At 42.7% G+C, this 19,803-nt stretch overlaps 1 protein-coding gene across 2 annotated transcripts in view; it reads right to left on the bottom strand.

Moving 5' to 3' along the window:
* Positions 1-19,803, bottom strand: part of GNAS (GNAS complex locus) — a 126,922-nt gene that overhangs the window by 63,893 nt on the left and 43,226 nt on the right. The window contains exons 1-2 of one of the 2 annotated variants that reach the window (XM_058814879.1): positions 16,441-17,312; positions 12,804-12,876 (exon numbers count right to left, since the gene is read on the bottom strand). In XM_058814879.1, the coding sequence (XP_058670862.1) occupies positions 12,804-12,876; positions 16,441-16,579 (212 nt within the window). In that variant the 5' untranslated portion in view covers positions 16,580-17,312. Of the gene's footprint in view, positions 1-12,803; positions 12,877-16,440; positions 17,313-19,803 lie in introns of those variants that run through there. The other variant, XM_058814878.1, reaches the window with a different exon arrangement.

The following is a 19,803-nucleotide window of genomic DNA, read 5'->3' on the forward strand; positions in this document are numbered from 1 at the left end:
TATCAGCAAACACACAAAGAAAAACCTTCCCAAACCCTCCAGATAATCTGCAGTCCAACTAGAAACATGGGAAGTCAGTACAGGTCAGAGAAAGAAATACATATACTAAACTCCTTCACTCTTGGGATTAAATCCTGCCCTCTGCTCTAGGAAGCATAAACATAATTGTGCATCACTCACTGAAAGGAAAGAAATAGTCTTTATTTAATAATCTTAGGATTGCTTGATTAGTGTTTGGGAAATAAAAAGCACTACTTAAGTGCTAAATACTATTAGCTTTTTCAGAACATCAGCTCCAAACTTGCCACTCCCCACTTCCTTCCCTCGTAACTCTCTTCATTCATGTCATCAGAAGGCATCTCATTTTCAGCAACAACTACTCACTATTTTTTTAATGCTGCTGGATGTGCAGAACTACTGTTGAGGTTGCTTGGCAACTAGTGAGACATATAAGAGGGAGAGATAAGGTCCAGAATGAATGGAATTGAAGAGAACTATATTTGGTTCTATATTTGGTTTCATTAGGAGATACTAACGTGCTCAAACTATCCTGATTTGAATTACCCACACTAAGGTGAAATTCTGCTGTTTCTGTCAAAGCACAGAAATCCATAATCACAGAGTGGCACTAAACCCAGCCAGCCGCCTCCCCAGCCACATACATAACAGATTCAGAACCAGAGCTTGGACCTGGGCTAGCAGGTTGGAAGAGCACAGAATAGTCAGGAAACACAGATATTTGGTAATTTGTATTTTGCTGAATTTTAGGCCAAAGAGAATAATTGAATATTGCATTTTGCCTTTCAGTGGATCACAAATCACTGTGCTTCTCCATATGCTTTTAGGGTTGAGATGAAATTTCAAATCAAATAATTCTTTCTGAAGGTCACAATTTGAAATGATGTGAGATTGAGCACTCAGGACTCCTGCAAGGACACAGAACTGCTTACAAAAAGTCTGCTCTGATGATCCAGGAGGTGCAGGATAAGGTGGAAACAAGCCTAGCAGTTCCTAATGAAAGAGTTTCTTCTCTCAAGCTCTCCAGCTGACTTTATCTGCATCCCTTGGGTAAGAATGAACCAATCTGGCCCAAAAGAGGATCTTCTGACATCACCTCAGACCCTGCCCAGTCTTTGATGCTTCAGGAGGAAGCGAAAACAGTGACAACAGAACAAGCAGCAAAATTATCTTCAGGGAAAAAACCAAAACCAAAAGTCAGCCCCCACGCTTCCCCACCTCTCTGATGCCCATGGGCTGAAAGGTTTCAAGGCTTCAAACACCACCACAGAATTGCAAATACATAAAAATGCTCAGGGCAGGAAAAGGAAGAATTTGCAGCACGTGCACCAGACTCTGTGCTCCCCAAGGCCGCAGTGAGCACCCTGAGCACACACACCTGCACCAGCAAAGATGAATCTTCAGGTGGATTCAAACAGGGTTTAAAAATAAACCCCTACCTCCCTAAGATTGCTTAAATGAAGCTTCCTCTTTCCCAACATGTTATTCCAAATAAAGTATCTCAGATGCTAAGGAAGTCAGACTCATGCCTGCCCTCGTTTTCAGGCATTTTGCTCACACAGCACCACCTCTACATGGCCATGAAATCACATCTGGACATCTCCCTTCTGGACCTGCGACAACTCCTGTGCCTTCCTTTCAATTTTAAGTCCTTCTCAATAATTCCACACCCTTCATGAAGTGAAGGCACCAGCATGGGATATACTATTTTAATAACACTCTTATCAGATTTGGAAGTACCCCTTTATCATTTATGTTTCACTTTCCCTTTTTTTAGTCATCCAAGCCTCCATTTGTCTTTTTGCCACAAAAACATCCCAAACCATAGTAAGGTAATTTAACTAATTGATTTTCGAGTCCTTTTCCAGTTTTACAGATACAATCTAAACTCTGACTCCTGCGGGACTCTCTCACGTTCGGCTGCACTAAAGCAAATTCCTGAAGTACAACTTATCAGATCAGCCTCCCAGTAATAATTATAAATAAGTTATATAAATTGGTGTTTCCCATAGTTTCTCACAGGATATTCCCTGGGATTTTTCTTCATTGTTTATTGAAAATACCCATATTCTATTTCCATAACAATATCAGAGAATCACACAGAGATGATCCCAAGATTTGCTCTTCTAACAGACACCAAACTTCCTTTTCAGTTTGCAGCATTATCCAGGATGGAAACATATTGTCTTTGGGTATGGAATAATATATATTGAGTATTTCTACTTTCTCTATCTAACTATGCATAACTTTACCTTCTGCATTCAGTTAAAAAAAAAAAAAAAACAAACCAAATCTGTGTCCAAACAGTATTATTAAAAATTAAGTGGGGAAAAAAAAAAATTCCTGTTTTCTTATTGTCTGAAATCATTATCAGAATGGAACCTAGGAAGTTCAGTTAAGAAAACAGAGGCTTAGGTTGAGAAAAAAAATGCATTTAAAAAATGTATTCAGCATGAATAAAGCTGTGAGAAAAAAGTCAGACATTATGCTGCCTACACGATTTCAAAGTGTTTTTTCCAACTCCCTATGATTACACAGAATACAGAAATGTTTTACTAAACTCAATCTTTTCACTCATTTCACGCCCCTTATTTTACAGTGTCAAAGAGATACTTAGGTAACAGAACGTTCCCAAGTTCTTTGGTGATAAACATAAGGAAAGTAAACATTTGATTGCATAAGATACAATTACATAAAGTGAAGACTGTCCAATTATGTGAAAGCAAAACACAGAGGCAGCACGGAGCATCCCAAGTTCCCAAGAGTTAGGGGAAATTAAGAGTGACACAGTTCCAGTTGAAAAAACTAACAGGCAAAATAGTTACATTTCAGATTTTCAAGTGCCCTATGTGTAAGTTACAGAGCATATTTTTATCTACAATGTTCAGCATAAGCAGAATGTGTTCCTATGAGTAACTACTTCGAAACAACATTAATCATTTTGACATAGCATAATTAAAAGGTTGCATCCAATTTCCAGCATCTATTTTAGTGTGCATCAAAACCCAAAACTGAAAATCCAGTAGCTTCCCACAACATAGAAATTTAATAACAAAAAACCCCACACAACCATTAAAGCAAATCTTCCAGAAAGTTGTGTAACAAGCTTGCTGCAAAGACATTGAGACGAAGTACTAGGAAACTTAATTTTTTTACTGACACTGAGCTCTGCAACTGTTTTGTCAAACATTTGGAAGTGTGGAAGTGCTGCTCTGCCTGCCCTGCACATGGGCTTGGGGTTTGTGTGGCAGGTTGGGACCGAGTGGTCGCAGCTTTCCTGAAAACCCCAAGTACTTAAAACTGAGCCCTTCCCCTTTCTGTTTTCTCTCTCATTTAAAGGAAAAATAATTTTCCTAGGCTTTGCATTGTGCTTGTAGTTTTTTTTCCATGAATAATGCAGTGCTGTGATTGCACTCTAATTTCAGAAGATATTCAATAAAATCATTTCAGTGCATGGTTATGTCCTTAGCATTACTATCTTTTAAAAATTATTTTAAAAGTTATTACAACTCCAAGTTTTCATATTTCTCTTAAATAGTCTTACCTGCTAAAAACAGCAAAAAACCACACAAAGCTATGCCAGTCACTAGAGTGTAATTAAATTAAAATTCAAGAAACCAACTAGTTGAATTTTTCCATAGTTAATGCCACATTAAACCAAATTTACCTAGCCTATTTTAATTTAAATTATCAGGGTTAAAACAGGCATTACACAGAGTTCTCTGAGCTTAATGTGCTAAGTGTCCCACTACACATTTTATCTATATTTAAAAAAAATAAAAAACAAAACAAGATTGAAGCAAGGCATTATTTATTACTACAAACTTAAGGAAGAAATTTACTTCACAAACACCCATTTCCTTGCAACATTTTCTAATTAATATGAATAGTTATATTACAGAGATAATTGTACTGTCAAAACAGAATAAAAATGTCTTAACTGGAAGGAACCCAAAGCGTTTGTATGCAGGCAGACCTGCAGAGGAGAAGGGAGTGTTTAAATCCCAGAGATGAAGGAGGCAGCACAAATCCCCCAGCAGGCTCTGAAGGTGCCACTCAAGGATAATGCAGCATCTCCTGGGAGCAGCCCAAGCCCAGAGGGGAGCCCTGCACACCTCTGCCTGCTCCATTAGCTCACCCACCACTCCTGGGAGGCTGCAAGGGTGCACTTGGGAGAGATAATTACTTTCTAGTGCCTTAACTAAAAAGAGAACTGAACACAACGACTTATTGAATAGCCCTGTGGAGAATACAGCCAGCTCAGAGAGAAGGTCACAAGCTTTGCTGCACTTCTGTAACAGCAACACCTTGAAATAAAACATCTCATGAGATATTCCACTACTACATTTTTGAAAAAGTGGATGCTTCTGCCTCTCAGCTGTCAAAAACACCCCTCAATGCACTGCTGTTTCTTAGCAGGCTCAGCTGTAAACAAGTAATCCTAATTAAATGCATGTTTACATTAGAGTACAGTTGTAGAAATAACTATTAAAAGCTGATGCAGCTACCCTTGCACTGTATCCTAAATGGTTGGATTTACTATTAACTCAAGGTTCAACTGTTAAAGTAAAATGTAAGGCATGCTATTTTTAACATCAAGATTCAAGTTAGACTAAAAAAAAAAACCCTCATCAGTGGAAATTCCTTTCTTTCAACTTGAGAGCTCTGAATGACCAAGATTAAGATGAGCAATTTCTGTATCTCAGCTCTTCATCAGAGATGGGACCTGGGCAACCCTAATACACAAACTCATGATATATCTAAAAATAAAGATAGACATAACTTTGCCTGCTGGATTATACTTCAAAGCCTTAGCTCTGCTTGCCTTGATCTGAGACACTGGGGAAGGATGTTCACAAAACTGGAACAAGAGCAGTGTTTGCACTTTTCAGAAAAATGCCTCGAAACGCCCCAAACCTGCTCCCCCAGCCCAAGAGAACAACACAGGAGCTCACAACCCAAAAACAGGAACAAGAAATCCCACTCATATCTAGATTGCTAGAAGGAGCAGGGAAAGGCACAGCTTTTATTAATAATACATTTTATCTTGTGGGACAAAACTACAAGGTTTTAACGTAATGAAATTGAAAAAAAAAATTCCCAGCTGGAATGACTGGCAAGAGATAAAATGTAGCTACAGCATGAAGTAAGGGGAATCTTCAGGGTTTGCAATAATGTGAACAAATAGTTTTAATATCAAAAAGGTAACTGCAATAAGTTTAGGATTATAAGGAACACTCTGTTCCTATATAAACTAATTCAAGTGTCCATCTGGAAAAATTAGTAAAAACATTTTTTTTTGAAAAATCAGAGTACTGCCCAATCTGTCCATTCAAAATATACAGAAAGTAAGAAATTCCATGAGATACTACAGAAGAAAATTCTTCATGTAGTGCTGATTCTGTAGCACTGGCTAGAGAAAAGGTAATCACTCTGCACCATCTAATTAAGAAAAGCTGGTGAGAACCTGAAAAACCCAGGGGAATTTTTCAGAAAGGACATGGAAGTGTGGAATAGAGACATACATTTAATATTCTCCACAGAGAGCTGTATTTTTGAAGTTATCTGAAGTTTTTTTTGCAGTATTTAATACAGTTTGTGATTTATGAAATAACAAGTTAAATAGAACACGACACATCGGTTTATACTACTAGATGTTTGCTTAAGATAAGAAAATGGAGAAAAATACACCACTTCCACTTTAACTCATGAACATGGAAACCAAAAATATTTCAAAAATAAATCTGGAGTGAACTGAGGAAGACTTTCTTTAGCTGTTTTTTCTAAGCCTCATTTTATCTCAGATTCTGCTGTGCAACCAAAGTTGAAGAAGCGTTGTTGCTGCAAAATGAATTTCCAGAAATTAAAATCAGAGGCTGAGCAGGAGACCAAAATTAGCACCCCAGCGAGGAAATGCAGGAAGAATTCATGTACATCTACACCAGCCACAACACATTCTGACTTGGTCCAGGTGGCAGAAAAAACAGAAAAAGGAAGATAAAGGGTGGGCTGATGCAGGAATATTTAGGGATCAGCGTTCCATCAGGGAGAAAAATGAGGAGTGGAGAAAACAGGAGACACTCAGAAAGCCACAGGTCCCAAAGAGGAGCTGCAGATGCTGCAGGGGAGAAAGGATCTGGGAGACAGAACCCAGACTTGACTCACTCAGCTACCCACTGAACGGTTTATTTTCTGTTTGGGAAAATAAAAGGAAACGTGCACATTTGTTTGATTTTACCAAAACTAATGAGTAAAATCCCACATCCACCATCAAAAGTCAAAACCCTTGCAGACCCATTCACAATGTTTTCCACATAGTTAAGCCCTAAGCTCTCTTCCGTCTCTCTCTTTTGCTTCTCAGATTACATCACTCGTGCTTATTCCGCTATTCATAGTTATTGCTCTCCAAGCTCTCTGCAACTATAAAGCTTTCTCCTGGGTTGATAGCTGCATACTTAAAAAGCTTTTGTGAAATTTAAACCTCAAAACAAATAGAACTACTGCCATATTTTTGGCCAGTCCCTTTAGGTGCCAAATCATGTCTGCGACATATGCAAACTTAGCTTGAGGGCTGAGTTTACTACTGGCTTTTTTTTTGTTGCTGGGTTTCTTTTTCAGAAAACTGAAATATTTAACTGAAAGCACAAATGTCAAGTTGCAAGCCAGCAAAAGTAATTCAGAGGATAGAGAGCTCTCAACATGTAACAACATAAAATTGGTAATTTAAATACTGCTTTACTAGGAGAATTCAGCATTTCCCAACCAGTAAATGCAGATAAGATACACATTCTGCTCTGAGCAATACCATGTTTGCTATGAAAATAAAGAAATTATATTCAATTCACCCCTTACTTCTTTTAACTACCTGAAAACAAAGCACAATGTAAAAATGAAAGTCAATGCCTTCTTTGAACACTGTGCTGTCACCTCTCCACCATGGTTAACCTGAGCCTACCACGAGCTCTAAAAGCAGATAAAACCAGCCAGCTTTTTAAACTCTTAGATTCCTTCATGTACTACTTTTCTGTAATATTGCGGGAACCCAAATAACATGATTTTTCACTCTGAAAAAAAAAATTCACTTCCCTTGCACGTGAAAATATTTTAACAGGGTGATTTCAGAAAGCCTCTGAGCAAGGTGAAGGAGTTATTCCAGTGACTATTTGAATTTTCAGTATGTTAATAATCCTTGCCAAACGAGGCCCAGTGAGTGTAGGTATTGTAAACAAGCAAAATTTTCTGAAAACTCATTTTACAGCATTTAAAAAATCACACTTGAGTAGCAGATCTAAATTGCAAAGCATTTGCACAAGTTCTTAATGAACAATATCTCATATCTTCAGGCAAGATCCCATAAGAAACTTGAATAAAAACCTAACCCAGACACGGAAGGTTTTATTTTTTGTTATACGTAAAAAATATTAATGCTGCTTCGCTGAGTTCACTTTTACTCTGTCACAGAAAAGAATTTTCATCCTTGTAAAAAATAAAAGTATTTTCAAAGGAAAGATAATTTCAAGCACATAAAAACTCTCTCAAACATCCTAACAATTAAGAAATTACTTGGTTGCATAGGTGGTTTAACATCACCAGGTATTACCTCCCGTTTCTTTCAAGCTGAAAAAAGTTAAATATAACTTGTATAAACATTTTGCATAAACTTTTACAAACTATAAGCAGTAGTCAGTTATTTTTCATAGTATTAATTAGCTGTTGGGATATCTTTGTCTCTTGACAAAATTCACCTGCACAACTGTGTCAGCTCTCAGGACAAGACCTAAAACTGAGTGAAACACAAATCCTGCTCCCCCTCTTTGACCACACCTCCACTTCATGTTCTGCAGCCCAAATTTTGATCTGACACCATAAGCAGTTGTTCAGATAGAATTGAACACACACGTACACACAAATTTTCCACCACCTCACTGGTGTCCTCGAGCAGGAGCAGAGGAAAAAACCCCAAAAGTTTGTGCCTCAAAGCTGCAGAAACCTCTTGACAGACAACGCGATGCAAAGAAAGGAAGAAAGGGGGCGAGGGGAATCACACACCCCAAGCCTCCCCCACTCCAATTTTCAATTTTACTCAAAAACACCAGGAAAAAGTTACTTTTGTTACCAGTCAAGTAAAACACAACAAAGTCTGTTTGTTTCTTGGCAAGGAACTGGAGTGACCATTCTGAAAACATGGGATTGGTACACAAATGTAAAGGAACTATAAAAACACAGCAATCATAATTGTGTACACAAGCTAAGATTAGCCATTAGGAGGGAATTCATTATTTTGGAAGAACTTAGTTATAAATATTATACTTTTCCCTCGCTCATAGCATTAGCTTCTCTTCCATAAGATCACATGGCTAAAAAGACAAAAGTTAGAAAAAAACCCACATTATCAGACAACTGAAAAGTAAAGTTACTGAACCAGAAGTTGTTTCACTTACAAGATAGACTGACACTGACTAAAGTGATTAGATAATATTATTTACTGCTTTATGTGACATAATGCTGGTAATGGATGTATTAAGAGAAAATTAGAAACTATCAATGACTACTTTTCTTTACTCACAAACTCCTAAATCTTGGTGAGAAAAAAGAAAATGTCTGAAATCTTTAGGAGGGCGACTTGGATTTCTTAGCTTTCTCACTGAGAGAAAGTAATTTTTAAAAGTACAACAGAAATGCAAATATATTTGTCATTTAAGTCTTGAAAACAAAGCTATTCAGCTCTGCTTATGCCATCAACACTAACATATTTAATAAATACACAAACTCCCATTCAGCACTTCAACATACTAGTTCAAGAAAGTGTCAACATTTTACATCATTTGGGAAAGTGAGGCTGAAAAGTATTACCTGAAATTTCCTGTAACCTCAAGACTTCCTGAATCCTAAACACTATCCAAACTTAATAATCACAAAGGCATATTCCCCTTATTTGTCAGTCTTTGTAGTGGATTTCGTAAGTCACATTTCAACCATTTATTTCTATTTAAATAGTTCTGCTTGTCCCAGTTTTTCCCATGACACTTCAAAATTGTCTCTTGCCCGTGCCAGTTATTCCCCGCTTTCTAAAATTGTGCATGACAATGACCCTCTCCTCAGAGTCTGTCAGCCAAAGACACAGTGATCACAGAGGGGAAAGATGACAAAGAAATCAGAAGTAAGTGAAAGGCCATGTGTTTTTAGAAGCAAAGAACCCCAGTCTCTAGACAGCACAAAAAGCAGCTGTTTTTCTTTTCCTCCTCAACCTGAACTACACATTTAATTCTTCCAACTATATTCCTTAATTCCTCCTATCCTCCCTTTTCCATTTTTCATCCTCAGAAAGATTGCCATCTAAACTTCTGCACAGTCAAAAGGAGAAGGTTTTGGCTCCACCTTATCAGTGGATGCTCACAAAATACTGTTTGCAGATACCTACTCCTCTGGAACTGCCTCATGAAAAGACAGCTGAAGTGTTGAGGAGGGAGGGAAGGAAAGGAAGGGAAGTCGCAGGCTTCCTGCTATTAAAAGCCAAATTTAAACCCTTTCTACATCAAAAGGGCCTCTGTTGTTGGCAGTAATGCAAAGAGTAGAAAATTTGGTTGATACGGCTTCTGCATTACGCTTACAAGGCAGCTCTTCCATGGAACCAGGGACACTGGAAAAACCCTATGGGGAGGCCCTTTTTCATGGAGTTGCTGCAGGAAGATATCAGATGATAGCACAGCCACCTGAAGCCATTCTGCAAGAGCTGAAAGTGGGCTAAGCCCTTCCAGAAAAAGTGCATGCAGAAAAGCCTGTGCTGCAGAACATGCCTTGCTTCTCCAATACTCTACTTCCCAATGCCACAGCACTCTTACATCCCACACACCACCTTCACTACAGCAACAGAAAAAATATATTTCTGTCTCTAATTCATCTAAGGATTATAAAAGGAACATTGAAAAAAAAATAGTCTTTACTGTAGTTAACTTGCCTACAACTTTAACTACCATCACATTAATGTTAGCTTTAGCTATTCAACACATTAATTACCTGGAGCACTTGATTCCACACAGTTCCTCAAATAATTAATTAGCTAAAGGGATTGAGAATTGGAGTCCCAGAGGAAATTCTAGTTTCATAGAACTACACAGATTTCACCTTGCAAAATGCTACAACAATCACCTAAAGGCATGGGACAACTTCAGCTATTTAGGGGCAGAATCCTAAAACCAAACCAAATAAAATCCCTTCACATTCACTGAAGTAGGCCAGCACTTTTAGCACTGGATATCCTGCTTAGTCACCAGAAAGAAGAGTAACACTAAATAAAAACTTTTGATTCGTTCATTCACAGCGTTAGACATTTTTCCTAGCAGGTAACCTCTCTCTGCTTCAAATATCCATTGCCAAAGGGCAACCAAACCAGGGCAAACAACTCTAAGACAGGACTTTAAACTGGATTTCTTTCAAAACACAAGAATAAGCTGTACCAACAGAAATAATTCAAATCTAGTTATGTACAAGTACACTACAATTAATGAAAATTTATCATCTGCAGCATATTACTATTTTCACCCCCTCTCTCCTGCTATTCATCACATCAGCTGCGGTTTATGTGTGTTTTATGCAAACATGTTTATGTTCCAGAGCAACTGATCAGGACATGATGAGAAGCAATGCTCTGCTCTTCCTACCCTTCCAAAAAAATCTCCATGCTATTTCTCTCATTAGCTGAATCCCACATCATCTTTCCACAAGGTAAGCAGGGCAGAAGGGGAATGAATCAGGCAAAAAGGGTAATGGAAAGCGAGACAACACAGAGAGCAGTTAGTTATTTGGAAGAAAATGCAAGTTATTTAAGGACAGATGTGTAACTTGCAAGAATTTCAAAACACTGAAAAACAGCCTTTTCCCTGCTGTAAAGTGCATGTTATGATCTACTGATTATTTTTGGCAGCAGAACCCTAAAAACGATGCGTTTTAACTTACTCCCTGCACACTTTAAATATACCACACTTCTGCATTGGGTTTTTATGCAGCCCAGTGTTCCAACAGGTATTACCCACCAAAGGACAAGCACAGGGGACAGAATGCCATGGGGGACAGCCCCGGTGCCACCCCCTGGCCGGGCTGTGCCCCGTGACTGGCAGCAGCTGTGCTGGCACAGCCCTGCCCCGTAACCCAAACCCCCTGCTCTGAGCAGCCAGAAGCCAGCAGAGCCTCCTGAGGCCAAATTTACCATGTTGTCCTGGATTCCAGGTGCAGGCTCAGCTCTGCCCAAAGCTCCAATGCAAAGGGAGGCACTGGACGAAGCCCCTGCCGCTGCAAATCCCAGTGTGTCCCAGTCCCCACCAATTCTGCACAGGTTTCTGGGCTCCCAGTCCCACACAGGTTTGGGTGTGCAGCTGGCAGGGTTGGGGTTACCCACCCACATCATACACCACCCACTACACAGCACTGTTACCCTTTAAGAGAATCCACGTGCTTAAAAACCTAGAAAAGCCTTGTTGCTTAAATGGATTGACACTTTCAAAGGTACCAGGTTCCACTTTCATTTATGAACTTTTTACTCAGCACCCAATAGTGATACCTACTCAAACAAGTCAACTCATGCAAGTCTTTTAAGTCACACAAGTCTTTTAAGAGGTCTCTGCAGCAGCCCAAAGGACAGAGACAGCTCAGCAGTGACAGGATGCAGCACTAGGCACTTATGAAAAAGTTATTTTGGAAATAGAAAATATTCCTTATTAAGAGGAGCTAAAAACATGTAGCACATAATGTATTTCTTATGAATCAGTCTGAACTTTCATCCAAAAGACTGTGTACCTTATCTGAGCTATCATTTGCTGATTAGGAAGAAGTACTGTCCAGACTCCTTGGCTAAACTTTCAGCTCAGATATTCTTATTAAAGAATTAACTACTGGAAGACTAATAAAAGCTTAGCCTTCTCAAAAATGGAGGATTCACAAAATAGATACCACTTAAAGCTAAAGGGTAGCAGTACAAAACTGTTATGTTTGAAAACAAGCATTACAAAACCAATAATACAATCTAAAAAAAAAAAAAAAAAAGCCCAGAAAATAAGCTTTGAAATTTCAACACTTTGAATCAATTAGTATTAATTTAGCAGCTATTGGTATACACACACACACAACTGCGAGCATAAATTAACATGCAGAAGAATCTCTTCCTACTCTCTAGCAAAGTTAGTCAAAAATTTAGTAAACAAAAATCTTTCTCAGACAAACAATTAATTTTCCCATCTTAATGCCATTCTTCTCTTCAAAACTGCCAAATAACAGGTATTAGATGCAAAAAATAAAAACTTTTAGAAAGATAACTTAACACAAACATCTGGGCAAGCAAATACAACAAAATCCCCAAAATTCAGAGTATGACTTCATTCTGTGAGGACACAGAAAATAAAGCCTTTCTTGCTCCAAATATAAAGAAAACTGTGCTCATTTTGTACGATGACACAAGACATGTTTACAGCAATATGAACCAATGTGCTATAGTTGAGGTAAATCAGTGTCAGCCATGTTGTGAAAGAAACTGCAATTAACAGACCTACAAAATTCAAAACTTAAATCAGCTCTGCCTTGATATAAATAATTTTATACTGCTGATCTTACTTATGATTGGTGCCTGACTTCTTCAGGTTAATGTCTATTAATCTCATCTAAAAATACACACCCAAATTTTAGAGACAGTGAAACAGCAGCAGGAGGAAAATACACAAGATATAAACCAGGAGCACAGACTGCAGCACAAAGGAGGAAGGTACAATGTAAAGTGAAAAAGCAAATGCACTTACTCAGCATTAAATCCATTCACGTGCAGGATCCTCATCTGCTTGACTATTGTGCTTTTACCGGATTCACCAGCACCTAGAAAATGAAAGTAAGTCAATTTCAGAAGGAAGCATAAGTGATTAAGGCACACAGTAGAATTTTTTTCTTCGGGCTAAAATCGAGAAAGTTGGGTTTCTCAGCGTAAGAGTGAAAAGTGAAAGAAATAATTGCCACTGGAAACTTCAGTTGTAGCTAAAAATAAATGCCCAGCTCAAGTCATGTGTCAGATCTGAATCTTGGATCATTTCACTGTCCATTTTTCCAGTGTCAATGTTAAAAGCAGACTGCAGTATTTGGAAAGAAAATGGACAACTTCAAGATTTTACAGAGAAGACGACAGGGAACATCACAGCTGGCTGCCTTGTCACTACTATCCGACAGAGGGAAAGGCTGACTGAAGTCCCTATTAAACCAAAGAAATTCTGTTGTATCCTTAAAGAACTCTAAGTTTGACTGGGTGATGATGAACTGCAGCCAAACTCCGTAACTTAAATCACAAGGAATAAAATATGTAGATACTCACATTTGAAAAAGGAAGGCATCCCTTTAAGCCTCCACCCACAAAGCTACCAAAAACCTCCCCTTATTTGTGTCTTGTAAGCAGCCTCCCACCCTCCCTACATGTTCCAAAACCAACCCTACGCACAAGGAGAGGCAGAGACCACCTTTTGTGGCTGCTGCTCTCCCCTCCTGTACCTGCAGCACAAAAGCCCCACTCCACTTTACTCCAGTTTCCATAAGTAGATGGATGCTATTTCTGCTGGTCTGCTCGGATGCCAGAGCACAGGGCAGCCCATCTGCCTATAGTACCCGTTTTTCCATGCACGCTGAACAACTCCAACAGCAGCATTTAATTGAGCTGCTCCACGCTGCCAGATCGGCAGCTTTCTATATAAAGCAAACATATTTTTGCAGGAGTAGTATCGTAACGTGGCAGAATTTAGAAAGATTCCCCTTAGCATCTCCTGGCTACTGGTTTATTCCCCTCCCCAGCCTGTGTCTCAGCCACAGGAACTGTATGTCTGTGGCAGAACGGGCAGGGAGGTACAGTTTGTATTTATAGGATGTCAGGCCTCTCTGCTAGCACACACTGACAGCACAAGCCTCCATTTTGAGCCTCATGTTCAAAACTGTATTTTAGCAGTTACATTTCAAGGTTCATTTTCTCACAAATGCTTTCCCCCTCTGCTTTCTACCTTCCTTTCCTTCTCCCTCACGAATTCCCAAAAGTCCTCTTCTGCTCTCCATAAAACCTGGTTGCATGTTTTGCCACTTTAATCCCAGAGCCTTACTCTTTTTCTCTCTCCTTGCTCACTGCTGTTCTGTAAGCATTTAGAGAGCAGTTTTTATCTACAACTCCTTATGCACACGCCACTTCTTCACTAAGCTGCTATTTTATACCATACACCCTCTATCTGATCAGGCAGACTGCCCCATGCAATAAACACAGGTGGCTAAACCAACCAAGAATTAGTATCTTGGGATAAAATAGACTGGGTTATCTTCACAACTAAGCATTATTCACGAAGGCAGTATCTGCTATAGTCATATGTCCATTTAAATATTAATAACAACTAAATTTAAGCTGTAACACTAAATCACATTTTATATTTATAAGCATTGGGAGCCAAAATCTTTACTTCACTTGGTCCAAGAAGGAGGCTGGACAGTTGTTGCATTTGCTATAAACACATTCGGCTTGATATTGACACACCTGGGTTCTCTGGATGGGATACAACACCAGTGAACCAAAATAATGTATTACATGTACATTTCTCCATAAGTCTAGCTCTATATTTGGCTGCTTGTTAAGGCAATATTCTCAACAACAATTACACACACACGTTTAAGTTCACCACCAAGGAGAGTTCCATTAATTTCAGGGAGACCGCTCCTGGCAGCGGGGCAAGCACGTGTACAGCAATGGGGCCTACGAGCAGCAGCATAAACTCACTAGAATATTCAGCAGCTGCTCTTTGTTGTTATTTGAATATGATTTGAAAAGATTAAGAACACTTTCCAAGTGCCTGGCTTCTTATTTCATGTGTCTTATAGAGGAAACATAACATAATAATAGGGAGGTGAGCGTCTATATTTTTGACCAGTGAGTTACAGATTATCCACAATTCATGGCAGAAACTGTAACAGCTGAGCTATCACTTCAAACACACTCACAGATGACTTTACTGCCATCGCTAAACACAAGCAAATTTTTATTTGCAAGTATCTGAACTATTTTTCAGTCACCAAAACTAAAGAAAACAGAAAGAAAGCCCATCATGTTTCTGTTTGCTGAAATTTTGCCTCTTACGAAAGCAACCCCTCTGATGACAAATAGTTTCTATGTATCTACGTAATGTTCAGCCTGAAATCTGGAAGTCCAAGACATTTCCCAAGAGCTGAAGTCCAAATTATCCTGTTAAAAGATTTCTACTGAAGCCCTGGCAGGCTCCTCGGTGCTGCAGGTGCTGCTGTAGTCCCAGTCACTCTCCATTTATTTTGTCTCTCTTCAAACGAGTATTTGAAAGATTTTACTGGTGATAGTACACTTCCAAATTCACCGCCTTCAAAAGTTCTTTTTTTTCCCCTCCTTCCATTAGGGTTTTTCCCCCCAAAACGGAGACAGCTCGGCGAGGCCTAGCCTGTGCTCCACGCTTCAGCCCTGCAGAACGTGCACAGGCAGTCCCTCGGCGTGACCAAAACAACCCACGGCTCGTAACTGCATCCGATCCTACAACACTACTCCAGAATACTCTGAAATATCGAGCCTGACAAACATTTGCTTGCCCTCTCCGATATCGATATTTGGACTCTTCCGTTCCCTGGAAGCCACAGCCCACATTTGTAAACGTCTGCCCTGAAAAACAGGAGCAGGTAACCCAGCGGAGCCGCTGGAGCAGCACCTGGAGCCCGGCTCTGCCAGCGCTCCAAGGCGCGGTACCTCAATTCCTGGTGCGACAGCGGCGGGTGCCGAGCCCGCCGGGGCCGGGGCCGTGCCCGCCGGCCCTGCGCTGCTCCGCGGCCCCAACGCGGCCGCGCTTCCCTCCGGGACCGACATCCTCCCTCCGTTTCCCCCAAACGATTCCCCGACTTCCTCCCTTCCTCTTCCTCCTCTCCCCGGCCTGGCCGCACGTCCCTCGGCACCCCGGCCCCGGCGCGGGGAGCGGTGTCCGGCCCTGCCGCGCCGCTCGCCCGCGGCCGCTGTCAGTGCCCTGCCCTGTTTATCTGTCCGGCTCCCCGCGGGCCCCTCGCCGCGGCATCCCCGGCCCCCTCCCCACGCCCGCCCGAGGCCCGCGGCCGCCCCGGCGCTGCCCCGCGGGCGGAGAGCGGCCCCGCGCCGCCGCTCCGTACCTGCCCCGGCCCCTCCCGCGGCGCCCCGGGCGCTGCCCGAGCCCTCCCCGCCGCTCCCCCGCACCGCGCCGGTCCCCGCGGCGGCCCCGGCCCCGCCGCCCCGGGCGCTGCTATAGCGGATCCCCGCGGCCCCGGGTGGGCCCTGCGGCTCCGTGCCCCCCCCCGGGCCCCACCTCTCTCCCCCGGCCTCGCCGTGCCCGGGCTGGGGCCGCTGCCCCGGCGGGGAGGGGACGGCCCGCGACCCCTTACCCAGCAGGAGGAGCCGGTGCGTGGCCCTATAGACCTGCTTGTCCTTCTGCAGCTGCTTCTCGATCTTCTTGTTGGCCTCCCGCTGCGCCTTCTCCTCGTTGCGCTGATCCTCCGTCTTGCTGTTCCCTAAACAGCCCATCTTGGGGAGGGGAAGGCAGGGACGCGGGGCGAGGGGACGGGAGGCGGCCGGGGCTGCCGGGGGGAGGGAGGGAGGGAGGGAGGCACTCCCGGGCTCCCTTCTTCTTCCTCCTCCTCCTCCTCCTCCTCCCCCCCTACTCGCTGCTGTGGCGGCCGCTGCCCAGAGCCAGAGACATGGAGAGCGCCGAGCCCGAAGCCAGCCGAGGGGGGGCCGATAGCGATGACTTTGCTGCCGCTCCGCCGGGCCTCCTCCCCGGCAGCTGCAGCTGCCTCTCCTCCCCCGCCCCCCGCCGATCCCCTCGGCGCACCTTTCCCAGGGGGTGCGGAGCGATCCGCGGGGATCTCCGCGCCCCGGCCGGGCCGCCGGCTCCTCTAGAGGCAGCAGAAATGCCCCCCCCCGCGCCGCACGCACAGGAACAAATCCAGCTTCAGTGCCACCCCCAAAAAATAATAATCCTCTTTAGATCCAAAGGCACGGGCTCCAGGCGCGGAAACCTCCCCAAATGCTCGGCGGGGAGGATCGGGAAACGTCTCTTCCTCGCCTCTCCCCCCGCGCCGCGGGGGTCACGCAGCCCCGGTCCCTTCCCTCGCCGGCCGCCGCAGCTCCTCGCCCTCCGGCCGCCGCGGGTCCTTCCTCCCGCACTGGGGCGGGGGGGTCCAAGCCAAATCCCCCCTTTTTCTTTTTCCTCCCCTCTCCTTGCTGCTGCTCTTTTCACATGCGCTTTCCAGGCGGCTGAATCCTCTCGGCGAGAAGAAAATACAAAATATAATGTGTGTAAAAAAAAAAAAAAAAAAGGCAAGGGAAAAAAACAAAAAGGCAAGCCCGTTTGCTCTGTGCCACGAGCAGAACCTGTCCCCTCACGGTCGGATTTTTCCCCGTCTTATTTTGCCTGCTCTCTCCCGCATTTTTTTTTTTCCTCCTTTTTTTTTTTTTTTTTTTCCTCCCCCCCCCCCCTTTTTTTTTTTTTTTCCCTTCCCCTATTGAGCGGCTCCGCGGCGGCGGAGCGCGGGGTGGGGCGAGCGGGCCCACACTGCACGCTGGGAGCGAGCGGGGCCGCTCACATGATGCCCGCGTCACCCCGCGCCGCCGCCGGCGCCCTCTTCGAACCGGGCCCGCCGCCGCTCGGGGCCGCCCCGGTGCCTCGGGCCCGCAGCACGCCCGACCCCCGCCCCGCGGGACGGAGGCGCCCGGAGCTGCGCTGGCACTGTTCACAGGAGCCTGAGTAAATTGTAAGGGAGTCGTGCCCCGCGACTCCTCGTGTTACGCTTGGAAATAATTAATGTGGGAGTTGTGGTGCTGAAGGGTTTGTGTCTGGTTTTTTGGGTGGATGCTCGCTCGCACCCCGCCATTCGCTGGGGTCCATCCCTGCCCATCCCTGCGGCTTCTGTACCAGCAGAGAACCGCTGGATGCACACATTGGGTTTTTTTTTTCCTTGCTTCTACCCTGTCTAGCTCCATTTTCTTCCCTAAAATACGTTTTGAAAACCTCATTGCAAAAATTACACAACTTATCAGTTACAGCTGGAAAACAAAGGTTGGTGCTTTGCCCATTGTATAACCCGGATCGCTAAAATACACAGGTAGTTTTTCTCCATGCACACACCCCCACACATGAGTTAGTGAAATGTCCTTTACAAATATTATTTACCCTCATTTGCAAAATTCGATTATCTACCACATTGTTCCCACGAACACACCTTCTTACATAATCCAGTTGCTATATTTAGAAACACCCACAGTAAAATAATTATGTGAATAGAGCAAACAACTAGGAGGTCACAGCTAATGTCATCAAATACATCTGTTGAGCTGCCCTTGCTGAATGAGGGGGGGACCTCAGGAGAAATAGGGAACATCACAGTCACTATTTTTTAAATGCACTGGAGAGACTTTTACTGGGGTCTCTAGGTGTTAGTTTTGGCTAAGAGCAGTTTTAAAAGATCTTAGAGAAACTTGGCTCAGCAATGCCCAGATTCATCTGAAGCAAATATGGAATAATTCCTTCTATCTTTTATAGGTTATTTATTTGTATAGTTTTCATGTAATACTCAATATTAAAATATATTTTAACTGTGGAGTTTACAAGGCATAAAAGGACTCAGAAAAGCAGAATTTGGACTGAAAATTAAAGAACCTCATACTTTTTTTATGGTTATGAAGAGACTGCAGAAGTGCCAGTACCTGCCACCTCACACGGGGCAAAATCTGCCCCAGCCTCCAGGCTTTGCTTCCCTCTGGGGGGAAGGGAACCCATCTCAAGCTCCAAACAAGAAGAAATACACAAACAAGATAGAAGTTGTTGTTGGAAATATACAAAACGCTAAAATCTCGGTGAATGGTAGAAGATAGAAGTTATTGTTGGAAATATACAAAACGCTAAAATCTCGGTGAATGGTAGAAGATAGAAGTTATTGTTGGAAATATACAAAAGGCTAAAATCTTGGTGAATGGTGTCGGTACAGGGAAATGGGATGGGTAAATACACCAAAGCATCCAGGGACAAGGAGTCACGGCTGTGTGGATGCTGTTGTCCAGCAGTGCACACCCATCCCTTCCCAAAGAGAAACCAGGAGGTTAAACTCCCCAGGAATCCCTGCCCTCCTGCTGTAGGTACCTTGTGCCTCTGTCTTTAGGCTGAGCAGAGCATGAGGTAGCTGAAAAGAAAAACACACTCAGCTAATTCACAAAGCTCCCAGTTACTTACAACAGAATTAAGAATTAGCTCCTTGTATTACAAGTGTTACTGAAGTGTGAAAGTGTCAAAAGCTACATGAAACAAAAAGAAAACTCCCACATTGTGTAACCTATCAGCAATAACAGATTGTTTTTGTCTTCCTGAAATCTGACAGGACTCAGGACCTCAGGCACTTCACAAACCCAGTGGACTGCCAGGAGTTTTTTCAGAGCTGTCCTGATTAGGTGCCCATCGTTTGAAGAGTGAGCATACCAACACATTAACTGTTCTCACTCTTTTTTATTTGTTTAAATAACATAAGGCTGCTAATGTGTCTTTAGAATAAATTGTGTTTCTTATTGGATCTAGTTCCATTAGCTTCCATCTTGTAAAAATCCGCGAACTTGAGTTTCACGAGACTCCTGCCATCAGAAGGGTAAGTGCAGGCACAATCTGACCCCTGACTCACCATAAAATTAAATCTCACTTCTGAAGAATCTGCAGCCTTGGGAACAAATAATGCAAAGATAAAATAACTATATGTATGGGC

The sequence above is a fragment of the Ammospiza caudacuta genome, chromosome 15 (genome assembly GCF_027887145.1).
Source record: "Ammospiza caudacuta isolate bAmmCau1 chromosome 15, bAmmCau1.pri, whole genome shotgun sequence".
Lineage (NCBI taxonomy): Eukaryota > Metazoa > Chordata > Aves > Passeriformes > Passerellidae > Ammospiza > Ammospiza caudacuta.